At 48.7% G+C, this 17266-nt stretch overlaps 1 protein-coding gene across 1 annotated transcript in view; it reads right to left on the reverse strand.

Annotated features, from left to right (window-relative positions):
• Window positions 1–10993: 10993 nt before the first annotated feature.
• Window positions 10994–17266, reverse strand: part of LOC144691737 (receptor-type tyrosine-protein phosphatase mu-like) — a 106656-nt gene continuing 100383 nt past the window's right edge. The window contains exons 9-10 of the mRNA XM_078560150.1: window positions 16649–16784; window positions 10994–12366 (exon numbers count right to left, since the gene is read on the reverse strand). Coding sequence (XP_078416276.1) covers window positions 12277–12366; window positions 16649–16784 — 226 coding nt within the window. The 3' untranslated portion in view covers window positions 10994–12276. The remainder of the gene's footprint in view (window positions 12367–16648; window positions 16785–17266) is intronic.

Genomic DNA, 17266 nt, shown 5'->3' on the forward strand with positions numbered 1-17266 from the left:
GCTCCCGGCGGTCTGGGTGACCATGTGTGTGGGAGGTGCCTTTGACAGGAGCAACTTGAGCTCCGGGATTTGGAGTTTGAGTGGCAGCTGGGGGCACCACGGTGCATTCACGAGGCTGAGGGGTTCGTGGGTAACACGTTTCAGGATGTGGTCACCCCGCAGCTTAAGGAAGTGCAAGCAGGGAGGTAATGAGTGTTCGCCAGACAGAAGATGAGGACAAGGCAGGTAGCGAGGGAATCCCCCGAGTGCATCTCGCTCGCAAACCGCTTTTGGAAAATGGTGAGAGTGACGGTTCCTCTGTGGAGGCCAACCAGAGGCAAAGCCATGGCACTGTGGGTGGTCCAGCTACTCAGGGGGAGAGGAAGAAGTGTGGAAGGGCAATAGTGGTAGGGGATTCATTAGTGAGGGGAGGAGACAGGCATTTCTGCGGCAATAGACATGACTCCAGGATGCCCGGGTACCAGGGTCAAGGATGTCACGGGATGGCTGCAGGGCATTCTGAAGGAGGAGGGGGAACAGCCAGAGGTCGTGGTCCATGTTGGGACCAATGACATAGGAAGAAATAGAAATGAGGTCCTGCAAGCAGACTTTTGGGAGTTAGGTAGGAAATTGAAAATCAGGACTTCAAAGGCAGTCACCTCCGGATTACTCCCGGTGCCACGCTGTAGTAAGTATAAAAACAAAAGGATAGAGCAGATGAATGTGTGGCAGGAGAGATGGTGCAGGAGGGAGGGCTTTAGATTCCTGGGACATTGGAACCATTTCTGGGGGAAGGTGAGACCTGTACAAGTTGGACGGGTTACAACTGTCATGTATATAATAATTTGGAAAATATTTTTCTTTTAAAATAAAGTTTTAGTCTGCGGGTGTGTCTTAATTGGATTAAAGCCAGCTAGTCTGGGTGTTTTGATATGTACTAGTTTTGATATGTAAGGGAGATAGCGTGCATTTGTATGTTTTGAATAGAGCATTCAAGAAGTGGGGTGAAAATTGATGCCTTTCTAACAGATACCAAGCAATATGTTTATATTACTAATAAAATTGGTACAATAAATGGGGATTCATTGTTAAAAGGTGAAGTTCAAGTAGGTTGGTGAGACAATGAGAATTTGAATTCAATCAGTGCTGGTAGGTATAACTTCAGTAGTTTTCGGGTGTGCAGGGCAGAGGCAATGTGAGATCAAAAGGCAGCTGCAAACCTCCAACTGGCTCCACAGTGAAAAGAACCTCATTCTGAATTTGTCAGGTGAAAATGCTTTGCTTGGTGCCTGGTTAAGTCTATGGGTTGCTGTTGCCTTAATGGAGATTAGTTTGGGAATTTGTTATAAGTTCTGATAGTAGTAATTTGTAGCCATGTGTATATATATTTTAACCTGTGTAAATTAATAAAATGTTTCAATTAGTTTAATGTAAAACCTCAGGAACTGATGGTCTGATTCCTGAATTTAGAGTCGCTTCTCAACCGTAACACTAAAAATTATTGGTTATGACAGTTGTTTAAAGTTTCCCTCTGGGATTTTTAAATAACTCCACTTTACCAACTGCATCGGTCATAACAATATCTTAACAGGAATGGGACCAACATCCTCACAGGGAGGTTTGCTAATGCTGTTGGGGTGGATTTAAACTAAATTGGCAGGGGAATGGGATCCTGAAAAGTAGATTAGAAGGGGGAGAAGCGGAGATGGAATTAGTAGTTAATTCCAGGGGAAACATAGGCTAGATAAGAAAGAAGTGAGTTTAACAAGGCTAAATGGAATATAAAGCGACCCATTAAAGGGACAGGCACCCACGCTGACCTATTAAAGTGACAGGTTTACACCCTGACCCATTAAGGTGACAGTGCCCACATTGATCCCTTAAAGAGACAGGCACCCACACTGACCCATTAAAGGGACAGGGCCTAACTTTGACTTGTAAAAGGGTCAGGACTCCCCATACTGACCCATTAAACGGACGGGCCTCCCAAGTGACCTGTCAATGGTACAGGGTCCCACTTTGACCCATTAAAGGGATAGGCACCCACACTGACCTGTTATAGGTATTGGCACCCCACACTAACTTGTTAAATGGACAGGATCCCACATTGACATATTAAAGGGACAGGCACCCCACAGTAGCCTGTTAAAGGCCCCGCCTGACCCATTGAAAGAGACAACCTTGCACCCCCAATACTGGTGCACAGTGGGAATTCGGTGCAGAGGGGGAGAGGTGCTCTTTGCATTTTTTCTTTGCTAACCAACTTCTTAAATCTTCAGAGCGTGATCTTGCCCTGCTGCAGCAGTAGAGGCTACAAGGGAAAAGAATGACTGGTAAGTAATGGGTAAGGTCGGGTAAGTATTTACTACTTTTATTGCTTATAGTTTAAGGTCTTTTTGTGTTTATAGTTTGTATATTCTGTAGCAACGAGGATCAGGAAAGAAGGGCCCTAGAGTAATTGATTTAAAAGGTTTAATTTAAAGGGATAAGTCATGGCAGGAGAGCTCAAAGCCGTGGTGTGCTCCTCGTGCTCCATGTGGGAAGCCATGGCCCGGGACCAGCATGTGTGCAGGAAGTGTGCCCAGCTGCAGCTCCTGGGTTTCAGAGCTGGAATGGCGGCTGGGGACACTGTGGAGCATCCACGAGTCTGAGAGCATCGTGGATAGCATGTTTAGAGAGGTGGTCACAACACAGCTGAAGGGACTTGAGGAAGGAAGGGAATGGGTGACCACCAGGCAGTCCAAGAGAAACAGGCAGGTAGTTCAGGAGTCCCCTGGGGTCCCGCTCACAAATCGGTATTCCATTTTGGAGGCTGATGAGGGCGCTGGTTCCTCCAGGGAGTGCAGACAGAGCCAAGCTTCTGGCACCACAAGTACCCTGTCTGTACAGGAGGGGAGGAAGGGAGGAAGAGCAATAGTAATAGGGGATTCTATAGTCAGGGGAACAGATAGGTGCTACTGTGGCCATCAACGTGACTCCAGGATGGTGTGTTTCCTCCCTGGTGCCAGGGTCTGGGATGTCACTGAACGGCTGCAGGGCATCCTGAAGGGGGAGGGTGATAAGGCAGAGGTCATGGTACATGTTGGTACCAATGACATAGGGAGAAAGAGGGATGAGGTCTTGCATCAAGAATTCAGGGAGTTAGGCAGTAGACTGAAAAGCAAGACCTCTCGGGTTGTAATCTCTGGATTAATCCCAGTGTCACGTGCTAGTGAGCTCAGAAATAGGAGAATAGCACAGATGAATACGTGGCTTAAGAGTTGGTGCAGGAGGGAGGGTTTTAGATTCCTGGATCACTGGGACCGTTTCTGGGGAAGGTGGGACCTGAACAAACGGGATGGTCTACATCTGAACCAGAGCGGGACGAACATCCTTGTGGGCGGGTTTGCTAGTGCTATTGGGAGGAGTTTAAACTAATTTGGCAGGGGGAGGGGACACAGAATGTTAGCAGAATAGGGACACATCATAATACTGTAAAACAATCAAGTCAGAGGGAGTACAGCTGCAATAAGCTTCAAGGGAGTAAGGCAAGGCTGAATGGCTTCTACTTTAATGCCAGGAGTATTACAAATAAAATGGATGAGTTAAGGGTGAGGATTGACATGTGGAATTGTGATATAGTAGCCATCACTGAGACATGGTTGAGGGAAGGGCAGGATTGGCAGCTCAACATTCCGGGATATAGAATCTTCAGGCGAGACAGGGGAGGGGGTAAAAGAGGAGGAGGTGTTGCATCATTAGTTAAGGAGTCAGTTACTGCAGTAAGGAGAGATGATATCTTGGAGGGGGCATTGAATGAAGTTTTGTGGGTAGAGCTTAGGAATAAAAAAGGGGCAGCCACATTGTTAGGTGTTTATTATAAACCCCCAGATAGTCAGCGGGAAATTGAGGAGTAAATATGTGCACAATTTGTGGAGGTGTGTAAAAACAATAAGAATAGGGTAATTATATTAGGTGATTTCAACTTTCCCAACATTAATTGGGATAGACATAGTGTTAAGGGCTTGGATGGAGTGGATTTCTTGAAATGTGTACAAGAGAACTTTTTAGATCAATATGTAGAGGGTCCAACAAGGGACGGTGCAGTGCTGGACATAATTCTGGGGAATGATACCGGACAGGTGGCTGAGGTGGTGGTGGGGGAGCATTTTAGTGTTAGCGACCACAACATGGTACAGTTTAAATTTGTTATGGACAAAGAAATGGACAATGTGCAAAAAAATGTTTTGGATAGGGGGAGAGTGGATTTTAGTAAAATAAGGCAGGATCTGGCCAAGGTAGACTGGGAACAGTTACTTGTGGGGAAATCTACAGAGGAATAGTGGGGGGTGTTCAAAAAGGAAATGGGGAGGGTATAGGCTCAACATGTTCCTTCTAGGGTGATAGGAAGGAGTAACAAGCCCAGAGAACCATGGATGACCAGAGATATTCAGGTTACGGTGAGAAGGAAAAGAAAGGCTTTTAGCAGGTACAGGGGAAGCAAATTAGTGGAGGCATTAGTGGGGTACAACCATGGCTGACAAGGGAAGTCAGGGACAGCATAAAAGCTAAAGAGAAAGCATACAATGCGGCGAAGAGCAGTGGGAAACCAGGGGATTGGGAAGCCTACAAAGACCAACAGAGGACAACTAAAAAAGAAATAAGGAGGGAGAAGATTAAATATGAGGGTAAACTAGCCAGTAATATAAAAGAAGATTGCAAGAGTTTTTTTAGATATATAAAGGGTAAGAGAGAGGCAAAAGTGGACATTGGGCCGCTAGAAAATGACGCTGGAGAAGTAGTAGTGGGGAACAAAGAAATGGCGGAGGAACTGAATAGGTACTTTGCGTCAGTCTTCACGGTGGAAGACATGAGTGACATCCCCAAAGTTCAAGAGAGTCGGGGGGCAGAGGTGAGTATGGTGGCCATTACCAAGGAGAACGTGCTAGGAAAACTGAAAGGTCTGAAGGTGGATAAATCACCTGGACCAAATGGATTACACCCCAGAGTTCTGAAGGAGATAGCTGAAGAGATAGTGGAGGCGTTAGTGGTGATGTTTCAGGAATCACTGGAGTCAGGGAGGGTCCCAAAGGACTGGAAAATTGCTAATGTAACCCCCCTGTTTAAGAAGGGAGTGAGGCAAAAGATGGGAAATTACAGGCTGATTAGCCTGACCTCGGTCGTTGGTAAGATTTTAGAGTCCATTATTAAGGATGAGATTTCAGAATACTTGGAAGTGCATGGTAAAATCAGGCAAAGTCAGCATGGTTTCATCAAGGGGAGGTCATGCCTGACAAATCTGTTAGAATTCTTTGAGGAGGTAACGAGTTGTTAGACAAAGGAGAGCCAATGGATGTTATCTACTTGGACTTCCAGAAGGCCTTTGACAAGGTGCTGCACAGGAGGCTGCTCAGTAAGATAAGAGCCCACGGTGTTAGAGGCAAGGTACTAGCATGGATAGAAGATTGGCTGTCTGGCAGGAGGCAGAGAGTGGGGATAAGGGGGGTCCTTCTCAGGATGGTGGCCGGTGACTAGTGGAGTTCCGCAGGGGTCAGTGTTGGGACCACAACTTTTCACTTTATACATTAATGATCCAGATGAAGGAACTGAGGGCATCCTGGCTAAGTTTGCAGATGATACAAAGATAGGTGGAGGGACAGGTAGTATTGAGGAGGCGGGGAGGCTGCAGAAGGATTTGGACAGGTTAGGAGAATGGGCAAAGAAGTGGCAGATGGAATACAACGTGGGGAAGTGTGAGGTCATGCACTTTGGTAGGAAGAATAGAGGCATAGACTATTTTCTAAATGGGGAGAGAATTCAGAAATCTGGAGTGCAAAGGGACTAGGGAGTCCTAGTCCAGGATTCTCTTAAGGTTAACTTGCAGGTTGAGTCAGTAGTTAGGAAGGCAAATGCAATGTTGGCATTTATTTCGAGAGGACTAGAATATAAAAGCAGGGATGTGCTGCTGAGGCTTTATAAGGCTCTGGTCAGACCACATTTAGAATATTGTGAGCAATTTTGGGCCCCGTATCTCAGGAAGGATGTGCTGGCCCTGGAGAGGGTCCAGAGGAGGTTCACAAGAACGATCCCAGGAATGAAAGGCTTAACATATGAGGAACATTTGAGGACTCTGGGTCTATACTCGATGGAGTTTAGAAGGATGAGGGGGGATCTGATTGAAACTTACAGAAAACTGAAAGGCCTGGATAGAGTGTATGTGGGGAAGATGTTTCCATTAGTAGGAGAGACTAGGACCCGAGGGCACAGCCTCAGAGTAAAGGGAAGACCTTTTAGAACAGAGATGAGGAGAAACTTCTTTAGCCAGAGAGTGGTGAATCTATGGAATTCATTGCCACAGAAGGCTGTGGAGGCCAGGTCATTGAATGTATTTAAGACCGAGATGGATAGGTTCTTGATTGGTAAGGGGATCAAAGGTTACGGGGAGAAGGCGGGAGAATGGTTTTATGGTACAGAAAGTGCAGGGTGGAGCTTAAGAAAGCAATTAGGAGAGCCAAGAGGGGATATGAGAAAGCTCTGGCTGGTAAAAGTAGGGAAAATCCCAAGATATTCTATAAGTATATCAATGGGAAGAGGATAACCAGGGAAAGAGTAGGGCCCATTAGGGACCAAGGGGGCAATCTATGGGTGGAGCCAGAGGACATCAGTGGAGGGTTGAACGAATACTTCACATCTGTCTTCACCCAAGAGAATGAGGATGAAGGTATTGAACTCAGGGGGTGAGACTACGAGATTCTTGAGCAAATTGATATAGGGAGTGACAAGGTATTGGAGGTGTTGGCAGGCTTAAAAGTGGACAAATCTCCAGTTCCGGATGATTTGTGTCCCAGACTGCTGAGGGAGGCAAGGGAGGAGATCGCAGGGGCTCTGACCTGAATTTTTAATTCCTCTCTGGCCACGGGGGAGGTGCCAGAGGACTGGAGAATAGCTAATGTGGTTCCACTATTTAAGAAGGGTTGTAGAGATAAGCCAGGGAACTACAGGCCAGTGAGTCTCACGTCAGTGGTAGGGAAACTATTGGAGAAAATTCTGAAGGAGAGAATCTATCTCCACTTGGAGAGGCAAGGTTTGATCAGGGATAGTCAGCATGGCTTTGTCAGAGGGAGGTCATGCCTAACAAATTTGATTGAATCTTTTGAGGAGATGACCAGGTGTGTAGATGAGGGTAGTGCAGTTGATGCAGTTTATATGGATTTCAGCAAAGCCTTGGACAAGGTCCCACATGGGAGACTTATAAAGAAGGCAAAGGCACATGGGATACAGGGTAAATGATAAGGTGAATTCAAAATTGGCTTTGTTGTTGGAGACAGAGAGTGATGACAGAAGGCTGCTTTAGTGACTGGAAGACAGTGTCCAGTGGCGTACCACAGGGATCTGTGCTGGGTCCCCTATTATTTGTCATTTATCTCAACGACTTAGATGACTATGTTGGGGGTAGGATTAGTAAGTTTGCAGATGACACAAAGATTGGCCGGGTGGTTAACAGTGGGGTTGAGTGTCTTGAGCTACAGGAAGATATAGACGAGATGGTCAAATAGGCAGATAAGCGGCAGATGGAATTTAACCCTGAAAAGTGTGAGGTGATACACTTTGGAAGGAGTAATTTGACAAGGAAGTATTCAATGAACAGCATGACACTAGGAAGTTCTGAGGAACAAAGGGACCTTGGCGTGTGTGTCCATAGATCTCTGAAGGCAGAGGGGCATGTTAGTGGGGTGGTGAAAAAGGCATATGGGACACTTGCCTTTATCAATCGAGGCATAGATTACAAAAGTAGGGAGGTCATGTTGGAGTTGTATAGAACCTTGGTGAGGCCACAGCTGGAGTACTGTGTGCAGTTCTGGTCACCACATTATAGGAAGGATGTGATTGCACTGGAGGGGGTGCAGAGGAGATTCACCAGGATGTTGCCTGGGATGAAACATTTAAGTTATGAAGAGAGGTTGGATAGACTTGGGTTGTTTTTGTTGGAGCAGAGAAGACTGAGGGGTGACCTGATGGAGTTGTACAAGATTATGAGGGGCATGGATAGGGTGGATAGGGAGCAGCTGTTCCCTTTAGTTGAAGGGTCAGTCACGAGGGGACATAAGTTCAAGGTGAGGGGCAGGAGCTTTAGGGGGGATGTGAGGAAAAGCTTTTTTACCCAGAGGGTGGTGAAAGTCTGGAATGCGCTGCCTGGGAGGGTGGTGGAGGCGGGTTGCCTCACATCCTTTAAAAAGTACCTGGATGAGCACTTGGCACGTCATAACATTCAAGGCTATGGGCCAAGTGCTGGTAAATGGGGTTAGGTAGGTAGGTCAGGTGTTTCTCACGTGTCAGCGCAGACTCGATGGGCCGAAGGGCCTCTTCTGCACTGTGATTCTGTGATTCTGTGAACTACCACAGGGAGTGGCTCAGTGAAGCTGAGGGAGAAGGTGAGGGAACATTATTTTGATGGGTGAGATGTGGAGGGACTGTTACTTGTAGTTTGATGATGACTCCTGTATATCCCAGAAATATTGAGGAAGGTCACATACCAATTAAATTCAAGTATCAGATAAAACAGGAGAAAAATTTCAAAACCATTTATTTACAGAGATGACATCTCACTGAGAGAGATAGGTTTCTAAACATTCACTGTAAAACATGCGGTAAAATATAAAGGACATTATGTACTGATGTAAATGGTTCAGAGTTCATTCACACATTCAATTTAATATCTAAACACACATTGGCTGTTTGGTTGCTACTTTACAACAGTGATTACATTTCAAAAGTACTTCATCGGCTGTGAAATTCGTTAGGAATTCTTTGGCTATGAAAGGTGCTATATAAATGCGATGCTTTCTTTATCCATGCCCCACTCTGCCTGCTCCCTCTTCTCTATGCACCACCAACCACTGACAGGTTACATTGGAAAATTACCTGTGAAGACCCCACTACATAGGGAGGGTCTCTGGATGTGGACTCAGAGTCGGGACAAGGGGGTCCGGTTGTACAGATATTAACCTTTATATTTTCTAACAGAAATGATCTCGTTCTCTGACATTTCCTCTAATAGGATCTGGCTGAGGCCCTGAGAGTCGAGTGGAATATAAAGAGCAGCGTTGACTGCTTGGACCCAATGGCCTTTTTGTGTGCCTGACATCTGGTCAAATATAAATCCCTTTAACAGAAGCAGGTAGGTTCATGTTAGTTCCTTTAACAGGAGCTGATATAACAGCAGAAAGAGAATAGGTCCGTGAGGTGGTTAACAGGCAATGATTCATTCCTGTCTTTCCGAAATGTCCAGTGCTGTGTGTGTCTCAGTGTCAGCTCCTGTACTGTCCGTGTGTGTGTCTCAGTGTCAGCTCCTGTACAGTCCGTGTGTGTGTCTCAGTGTCAGCTCCTGTACAGTCCGTGTGTGTGTCTCAGTGTCAGCTCCTGTACAGTCCGTGTGTGTGTGTGTCTCAGTGTCAGCTCCTGTACAGTCCGTGTGTGTGTCTCAGTGTCAGCTCCTGTACAGTCCGTGTGTGTGTCTCAGTGTCAGCTCCTGTACGGTCCATGTGTGTGTCTCAGTATCAGCTCCTGTACTGTCCGTGTGCGTGTCTCAGTGTCAGCTCCTGTATGGTCTGTGTGTGTGTGTCTCAGTATCAGCTCCTGTACAGTCCGTGTGTGTGTGTGTCTCAGTGTCAGCTCCTGTACAGTCCGTGTGTGTCTCAGTGTCAGCTCCTGTACAGTCCGTGTGTGTGTCTCAGTGTCAGCTCCTGTACAGTCCGTGTGTGTGTCTCAGTGTCAGCTCCTGTACAGTCCGTGTGTGTGTCTCAGTGTCAGCTCCTGTACAGTCCGTGTGTGTGTCTCAGTGTCAGCTCCTGTACAGTCCGTGTGTGTGTCTCAGTGTCAGCTCCTGTACAGTCCGTGTGTGTGTCTCAGTGTCAGCTCCTGTACAGTCCGTGTGTGTGTCTCAGTGTCAGCTCCTGTACAGTCCGTGTGTGTGTCTCAGTGTCAGCTCCTGTACAGTCCGTGTGTGTGTCTCAGTGTCAGCTCCTGTACAGTCCGTGTGTGTGTCTCAGTGTCAGCTCCTGTACAGTCCGTGTGTGTGTCTCAGTGTCAGCTCCTGTACAGTCCGTGTGTGTGTCTCAGTGTCAGCTCCTGTACAGTCCGTGTGTGTGTCCCAGGGTCAGCTCCTGTATGGTCCGTGTGTGTGTGTGTCTCAGTGTCAGCTCCTGTACAGTCCGTGTGTGTCTCAGTGTCAGCTCCTGTACAGTCCGTGTGTGTGTCCCAGGGTCAGCTCCTGTATGGTCCGTGTGTGTGTGTGTGTCTCAGTGTCAGCTCCTGTACAGTCCGTGTGTGTGTCTCAGTATCAGCTCCTGTACTGTCCGTGTGTGTGTCCCAGGGTCAGCTCCTGTGCGGTCCGTCTGTGTGTGTGTCTCAGTGTCAGCTCCTGTACAGTCCGTGTGTGTGTCTCAGTGTCAGCTCCTGTACGGTCCGTGTGTGTGTGTCTCAGTGTCAGCTCCTGTACGGTCCGTGTGTGTGTGTCTCAGTGTCAGCTCCTGTACAGTCCGTGTGTGTGTCTCAGTGTCAGCTCCTGTACAGTCCGTGTGTGTGTGTGTCTCAGTGTCAGCTCCTGTACGGTCCGTGTGTGTGTGTCTCAGTGTCAGCTCCTGTACTGTCCGTGTGTGTGTCTCAGTGTCAGCTCCTGTACGGTCCTTGTGTGTGTCTCAGTGTCAGCTCCTGTACAGTCCGTGTGTGTGTGTGTCTCAGTGTCAGCTCCTGTACTGTCCGTGTGTGTGTCTCAGTGTCAGCTCCTGTACAGTCTGTGTGTCTGTGTGTGTGTGTCTCAGTGTCAGCTCCTGTACTGTCCGTGTGTGTGTGTCTCAGTATCAGCTCCTGTACAGTCCGTGTGTGTGTGTGTCTCAGTGTCAGCTCCTGTACTGTCCGTGTGTGTGTGTGTCTCAGTGTCAGCTCCTGTACTGTCCGTGTGTGTGTCTCAGTGTCAGCTCCTGTACTGTCCGTGTGTGTGTCTCAGTGTCAGCTCCTGTACTGTCCGTGTGTGTGTCTCAGTGTCAGCTCCTGTACATTTACAGCTGAACAAAGGAATTGATTCACTCCCATCTGGTCCTGTAAGATCCTTGTGCTTATTTAGGTCTGTGGTGTAACACCGTCCAGCTAAAGCGAGCTCTGAAGAAGGGTCTCTGGACTCGAAACATCATCTCTGTTTCTCTCTCCACAAATGCTATCAGTGCTGCTGAGATTTTGCAGCATTTTCTGTTCCTGTTGCTGACAGTAGTGGTTGGATCTGAGTGACATGAATTCTGCAAGTGGTCTCCTCAGGTGACCAGGCGACCAGAACTCTCCGGCACTGGCTGAGACCACGAAACAGATTGTCTCAGTATTGTAACTGCAACATTTTCCATTTCTATAGCTCCACTAACATTGTCAAATAATGTACAGGCGCAATTTCAAACAAAACTTGATGCTAAGAATGAGACGGAGATATTAGGGAAGATGAGGAAAATGTGGAGGGAGATAAATGTTGTTTAAGGTGGAAAGTGAGGTAGGAAAGTGGGGAGGGTAACGGGGGGAATTCCACAGCTTCAGGTTGAGGCAGCTGAAGGCACAGCCCCCAGGGATGGGGCTATCGCAATCGGGGATACCAGGATGCCCGAGGAGCAGAATTCGAGGAGAGCAGATGACGCAGAGAGTTGTGGGACTGGAGGAGATTTCAGCAGTAAAGAGGTGCAAAACCATGGAGGGGTTTAAAAACAAGAGTGAACATTTAAAAATCAAAATGCTGCTTAACTGGGAGCCAGTGTGGGTCAGTGAGCATGGGGCTGATAGGGGAACAGCACTGGCTGTGCAATAAGACAAAGGCAGCAGAGTTACACATGAGCCCCAGTTTACAGCGGGTGGAACGCAGGTGATCAGTCAGGAGTGCATTGGAATGGTTCAGTCCAGAGGTAATGAAGGGGTGGATGAAGGTTTCAGCAGTCGATGAGCTGAGACAGGGGTGAGCTCAGCTGATGCTGTAGAGGTGGAAATAGGCAGCAAATATATGGCCAGAAGCTCATCTCGGTATCACATGTTGAGCGAGGTGCTGGTGAAGTAGGGCTGGGTGCCATCAGCTGGAATATCCTGAGCTAGGCCACAAAGCAGAGCTCAGCACTAGACAAAGGGGTTCAATATAAAGCACCCACTCTCTGGCTCTCACTTCATTAAATATGGACAAAAGATACAAACCGGTCCTGTGGAACAAGCACAGGAAACATTCAGAGCAGACAGAGATTCCCTCTTTAATGGGACAGTTCACTGGGTGTCAGGTCATTGGTGTCGTTCAGCCTCCTAATGGGGTTGTTCAATGTTCTCACGTTTATTGTATGTCCTTGTGTCATGATAAGCCTGTGCCACCTGATAACAGAAGGTGTACTGGGCCTAGGGAGAAAAAGAGACAGGGTCAGCAAACCTCAGAAATCACAGCAAGAGGATGAAGAAACCTTGGTGAAGGGCCAGAATGTATTTGTAAAGGGGCCTTGAGGAAGAGTGTGCAAGGAATTTAATGACAAGGGAAGATGCTTATGGTGGTTGGAGGTCAGTCATCTCAGCTCCAGGACATCACTGCAGGAGTTCCTCAGGGTAGTGTCCTCAGCCCAACCATCTTCAGCTGCTTCATCAATGACCTTCCTTCCATCATAAGGTCAGAAGTGGGGATGTTCGCTGATGATTGCACAATGTTCAGCACCATTCGCAACTCCTCAGACACTGAAGCAGCCCATGTCCAAATGCAGCAAGACCTGGACAATATCCAGGTTTGGGCTGACAAGTGGGAAGTAACAATTGTGCCACACAAGTGTCAGGCAATGACCATCTCCAACAAGAGAGAATCCATCTATCGCCCCTTGATGTCCAATGACATTACCATCACTGAATCCCCCACCATCAACATTCTGGGGTTTACCATTGACCAGAAACTGAACTGGACTAGCCATATAAATACTGTGGCTACAAGAGCTGGTCAGAGGCTGGGAATCCTGTGGGGAGTAACTCACCTCCTGACTCCCCAAAGCCTGTCCACCAACAGATCAGATCTAAGCTCTGCAGTCCTGTCACATCCAGTCGTGAATGGTGGTGGACGATTAAACAACTCACTGGAGGAGGAGGCTCCACAAATATCCCCACCCTCAATGATGGAGGAGCCCAGCACATCAGTGTAAAAGATAAGGCTGAAGCATTCGCAACAATCTTCAGCCAGAAGTGCCGAGTGGATGATCCATCTCAGTCTCCTCCAGAGGTCCCCAGCATCACAGATGCCAGTCTTCAGCCAATTCAATTCACTTCACGTGATATCAAGAAACGGCTGAAGGCACTGGATACTGCAAAGGCTATGGACCCTGACAACATTCTGGCAATAGTACTGAAGCCTTGTGCTCCAGATCTTGCCGTGTCCCTAGCCAAGCTGTTCCAGTACAGCTACAACACTGGTATCTACCTGGCTATGTGGAAAATTGCCCAGGTATGTCCTGTACACAAAAAGCAGGACAAATCCAACCCGGCCAATTACCGCCCCATCAGTCTACTCTCGATCATCAGTAAAGTAATGGAAGGGATCATCAACAGTGCTATCAAGCGGCATTGTTCTGGAATTGAGTTGGAGATGTGAAGATTTTCCAGACTGGTCATGAGCTGCACTTGGAATTCCTCCCTTTGGTTGGGCTGCTTCGGAGATGAGACGTTGATCATGTTCCTCTTGGACTTTTGGGCCTTAGGATATTGGTACTCGGTGGATGTTCATCAAGCAATCAAACAAGTCAGTGATCTGTCAAGCAGGCATCAGCCCCCACCGCCTCATGGATCGTGTAATGCAGACATCACTTGGACCTTTGATTCAAACAGTGACATAATCCAAGATTTAACAGTGCTTTGATAGAGGCTGCCTCCTTGTGCTAGATTGCCAGCTGGATGTGGTTGAGGGGCCTGTGCAACCAATAATCCCTTGAACAAAGCCGAGGGGAGGGCCTAGCTCCTGCGAAGGCCACATACGGTGGCAAACTGGGGTGAAAGGATGTAACTATTCATTTTTATTTACTCATTCATGGGATGTGGGCTTCACTGGCTGAGCCAGCATTTATTGCCCATCCCTAATTGCCCTTGAGAAGGCGGTGGTGAGCTGCCTTCTTGAACCGCTGCAGTCCATGTGGTGTAGGTACACCCACAGTGCTGTTAGGGAGGGAGTTCCAGGATTTTGACCCAGCGACAGTGGAGGAACGGCGATATATTTCCAAGTCAGGATGGTGAATGACTTGGAGGGGAACTTCCAGGTGATGGTGTTCCCATGTATCTGCTGCCCTTATCCTTCTAGATGGTAGTGGTCGTAGGTTTGGAAGGCACTGTTGAAGGAGCCTTGGTGAAGTCTTGCAGTGCATCTTGTAGATGGTACACACTGCTGCTACTGTGCGTCGGTGGTGGAGGGAGTGAATGTTTGTGGATGTGGTGCCGATCAAGCGGCAGCTTTGTCCTGGATGGTGTTGTGGGAGCTGCACTCATCCAGGCAAGTGGGGAGTATTCCATCACACTCCTGACTTGTGCCTTGTAGATGGGGGACAAGCTTTGGGGAGTCATGAGGTGAGTTACTCCCTACAGGATTCCTAGCCTTTGACCTGCTCTTGTAGCCACAGTATTTATATGGCTAGTCCAGTTCAGTTTCTGGTCAATGGTAACCCCCAGGATGTTGATAGTTGGGGATTCAGTGATGGTAATGCCATTATAAGCTAAGGGGAGATGGTTAGATTCCCTCTTGATGGAGATGGTCATTGCCTGGCACATGTGTGGCGCGAATGTTACTTGCCACTTGTCAGCCCAAGCCTGGATATTGTCCAGGTCTTGATGCATTTGGACATGAACTGCTTCAGTATCTGAGGAGTCGCGAATGGTGCTGAACATTGTGCAATCATCAGCGAACATCCCCACTTCTGACCTTATGATGGAAGGAAGGTCATTGATGAAGCAGCTGAAGATGGTTGGGCCGAGGACACTACCCTGAGGAACTCCTGGAGTGATGTCCTGGAGCTGAGATAACTGACCTCCAACAACCACAACCATCTTCCTTTGTGCTAGGTATGACTCCAACCAGCGGAGCGTTTTCCCCCTGATTCTCATTGACTCCAGTTTTACTAGGGCTCCTTGATGCCACACTTGGTCAAATGCTGCCTTAGTGTCAAGGGCAGTCACTCTCACCTCACCTCGGGAGTTCAGTTCTTTTGTCCATGTTTGAACCAAGGCTGTAATGAGGTCAGGAGCTGAGTGGCCCTGGCGGAACCCAAACTGGGCATCAGTGAGCAGGTTATTGCTAAGCAAGTGCCGCTTGATAGCACTGTTGATGGCCCCTTCCATCACTTTACTGATGATGGAGAGTAGACTGATGGGGCGGTAATTGTCCGGGTTGGATTTGTCCTGCTTTTTGTGGATAGGACAAACCTGGGCAATTTTCCACATGGCCGGGTAGATGCCAGTGTTGTAGCTGTACTGGAACAGCTTGGCTAGGGACGCGGCAAGTTCTGGGGCACAAGTCTTCAGTACTATTGCCGGAATATTGTCAGGGCCCATAGCCTTTGCAGTATCCAGTGCCTTCAGCTATTTCTTGATATCACATGGAGTGAATCGAATTGGCTGAAGACTGGCATCTGTGATGCTGGGGACCCCCGGAGGAGACCGAGATGGATCATCCACTCGGCACTTCTGGCTGAAGATTGTAGCAAATGGTTCAGCCTTATCTTTTGCACTGATGTGCTGGGCTCCTCCATCATTGAGGATGGGGATATTTGTGGAGCCTCCTCCTCCAGTGAGTTGTTTAATCGTCCACCACCATTCACGACTGGATGTGGCAGGACTGCAGAGCTTAGATCTGATCCATTGGTTGCAGAATTGCTTAGCTCTGTCTAGCACTTGCTGCTTATGCTGTTTGGCAAGTTGTCCTGTGTTATAGCTTCACCAGGTTGATACCTATAAATGAGGTATGCCTGGTGCTGCTCCTGGCATGCCCTCCTGCACTCTTCATTGAACCAGGGTTGATCCCCTGGCTTGATGGTGATGGTAGAGTGGGGGATATGCTGGGCCATGAGGTTACAGATTGTGTTCGAGTACAATTCTGCTGCTGCTGATGGCCCACCCCACCCTCCCTCAGCTGATGAATCCATGTTGAACACCACTTGGAGGAAGCACTGAGGGTGGCGAGGGTACAGAAAGTACTCTGGGTGGGGGACTTCAATGTCCATCACCAAGAGTGGCTCGGTAGCACCACTACTGACTGAGCTGGCCGAGTCAAACAGATCTAGCAACTCAAGACTGGGCATCCATGAGGCACTGTGGCAGCAGCAGAATTGTACTCGGACACAATCTGTAACCTCATGGGCCTGGCATATCCCCCACTCTACCATCACCATCAAGCCAGGGGATCAACCCTGGATTACCTTCCAGTAACAATACCACAACACCACAGTCTTTCCCTGGGATAAGTGATCCAGTGATCGATTTACCGTGGTGCTGATGAACCGGGATCAGTGATCCACTTACCGTGGTGCTGATGAACCAGGGTCAGTGATCCACTTACCGTGGTGCCGCCGAACCGGGGTCAGTGATCCACTTACCGTGGTGCCGCCGAACCGGGGTCAGTGATCCACTTACCGTGGTGCCGCCGAACCGGGGTCAGTGATCCACTTACCGTGGTGCCGATGGCCTGCGGCCGGCTGCTGCGTATGGTTTTTGCCGCCTGGAACACATCCACTGATCCCTCCAATCGGATTTGTTGACAGATGAAGCTGGCAGCACAGAAGAGTCCACAGCGACTTGCTCCGTCCCTACAGAGAATGCACCAATCAGACCGCGTGTTCCCTCAATCCCGATTGGCTGTTCCAGCTGTAGAAACATTCTGTCCCCTCCCCAAATCCCCCTCCCCACTCCCACCACCATCATTCCTTTCAAACCTTTCCCATCCCCACCTCACCCCCTCCCCATCACCCCATCCCCACATCCCCACCTCCCCAACTCCCCACTCCCCCATCCCCACCTCCCCACCTCCCCATTACCCCATCCCCACCTCCCCATTACCCCATCCCCACCTCCCCACTACCCCATCCCCACCTCCCCACAACCCCATCCCCAACTCCCCATTACCCCATCCCCACCTCCCCACCTCCCCATTACCCCATCCCCACATCCCCATCCCCACATCCCCACTCCCCCATCTCCACCTCCCCACTACCCCATCCCCACCTCCCCATCACCCCATCCCCACATCCCCACCTCCCCAACTCCCCACTCCCCCATCCCCACCTCCCCA

This window comes from Cetorhinus maximus, chromosome 2 (assembly GCF_964194155.1).
Source record: "Cetorhinus maximus chromosome 2, sCetMax3.hap1.1, whole genome shotgun sequence".
NCBI lineage: Eukaryota > Metazoa > Chordata > Chondrichthyes > Lamniformes > Cetorhinidae > Cetorhinus > Cetorhinus maximus.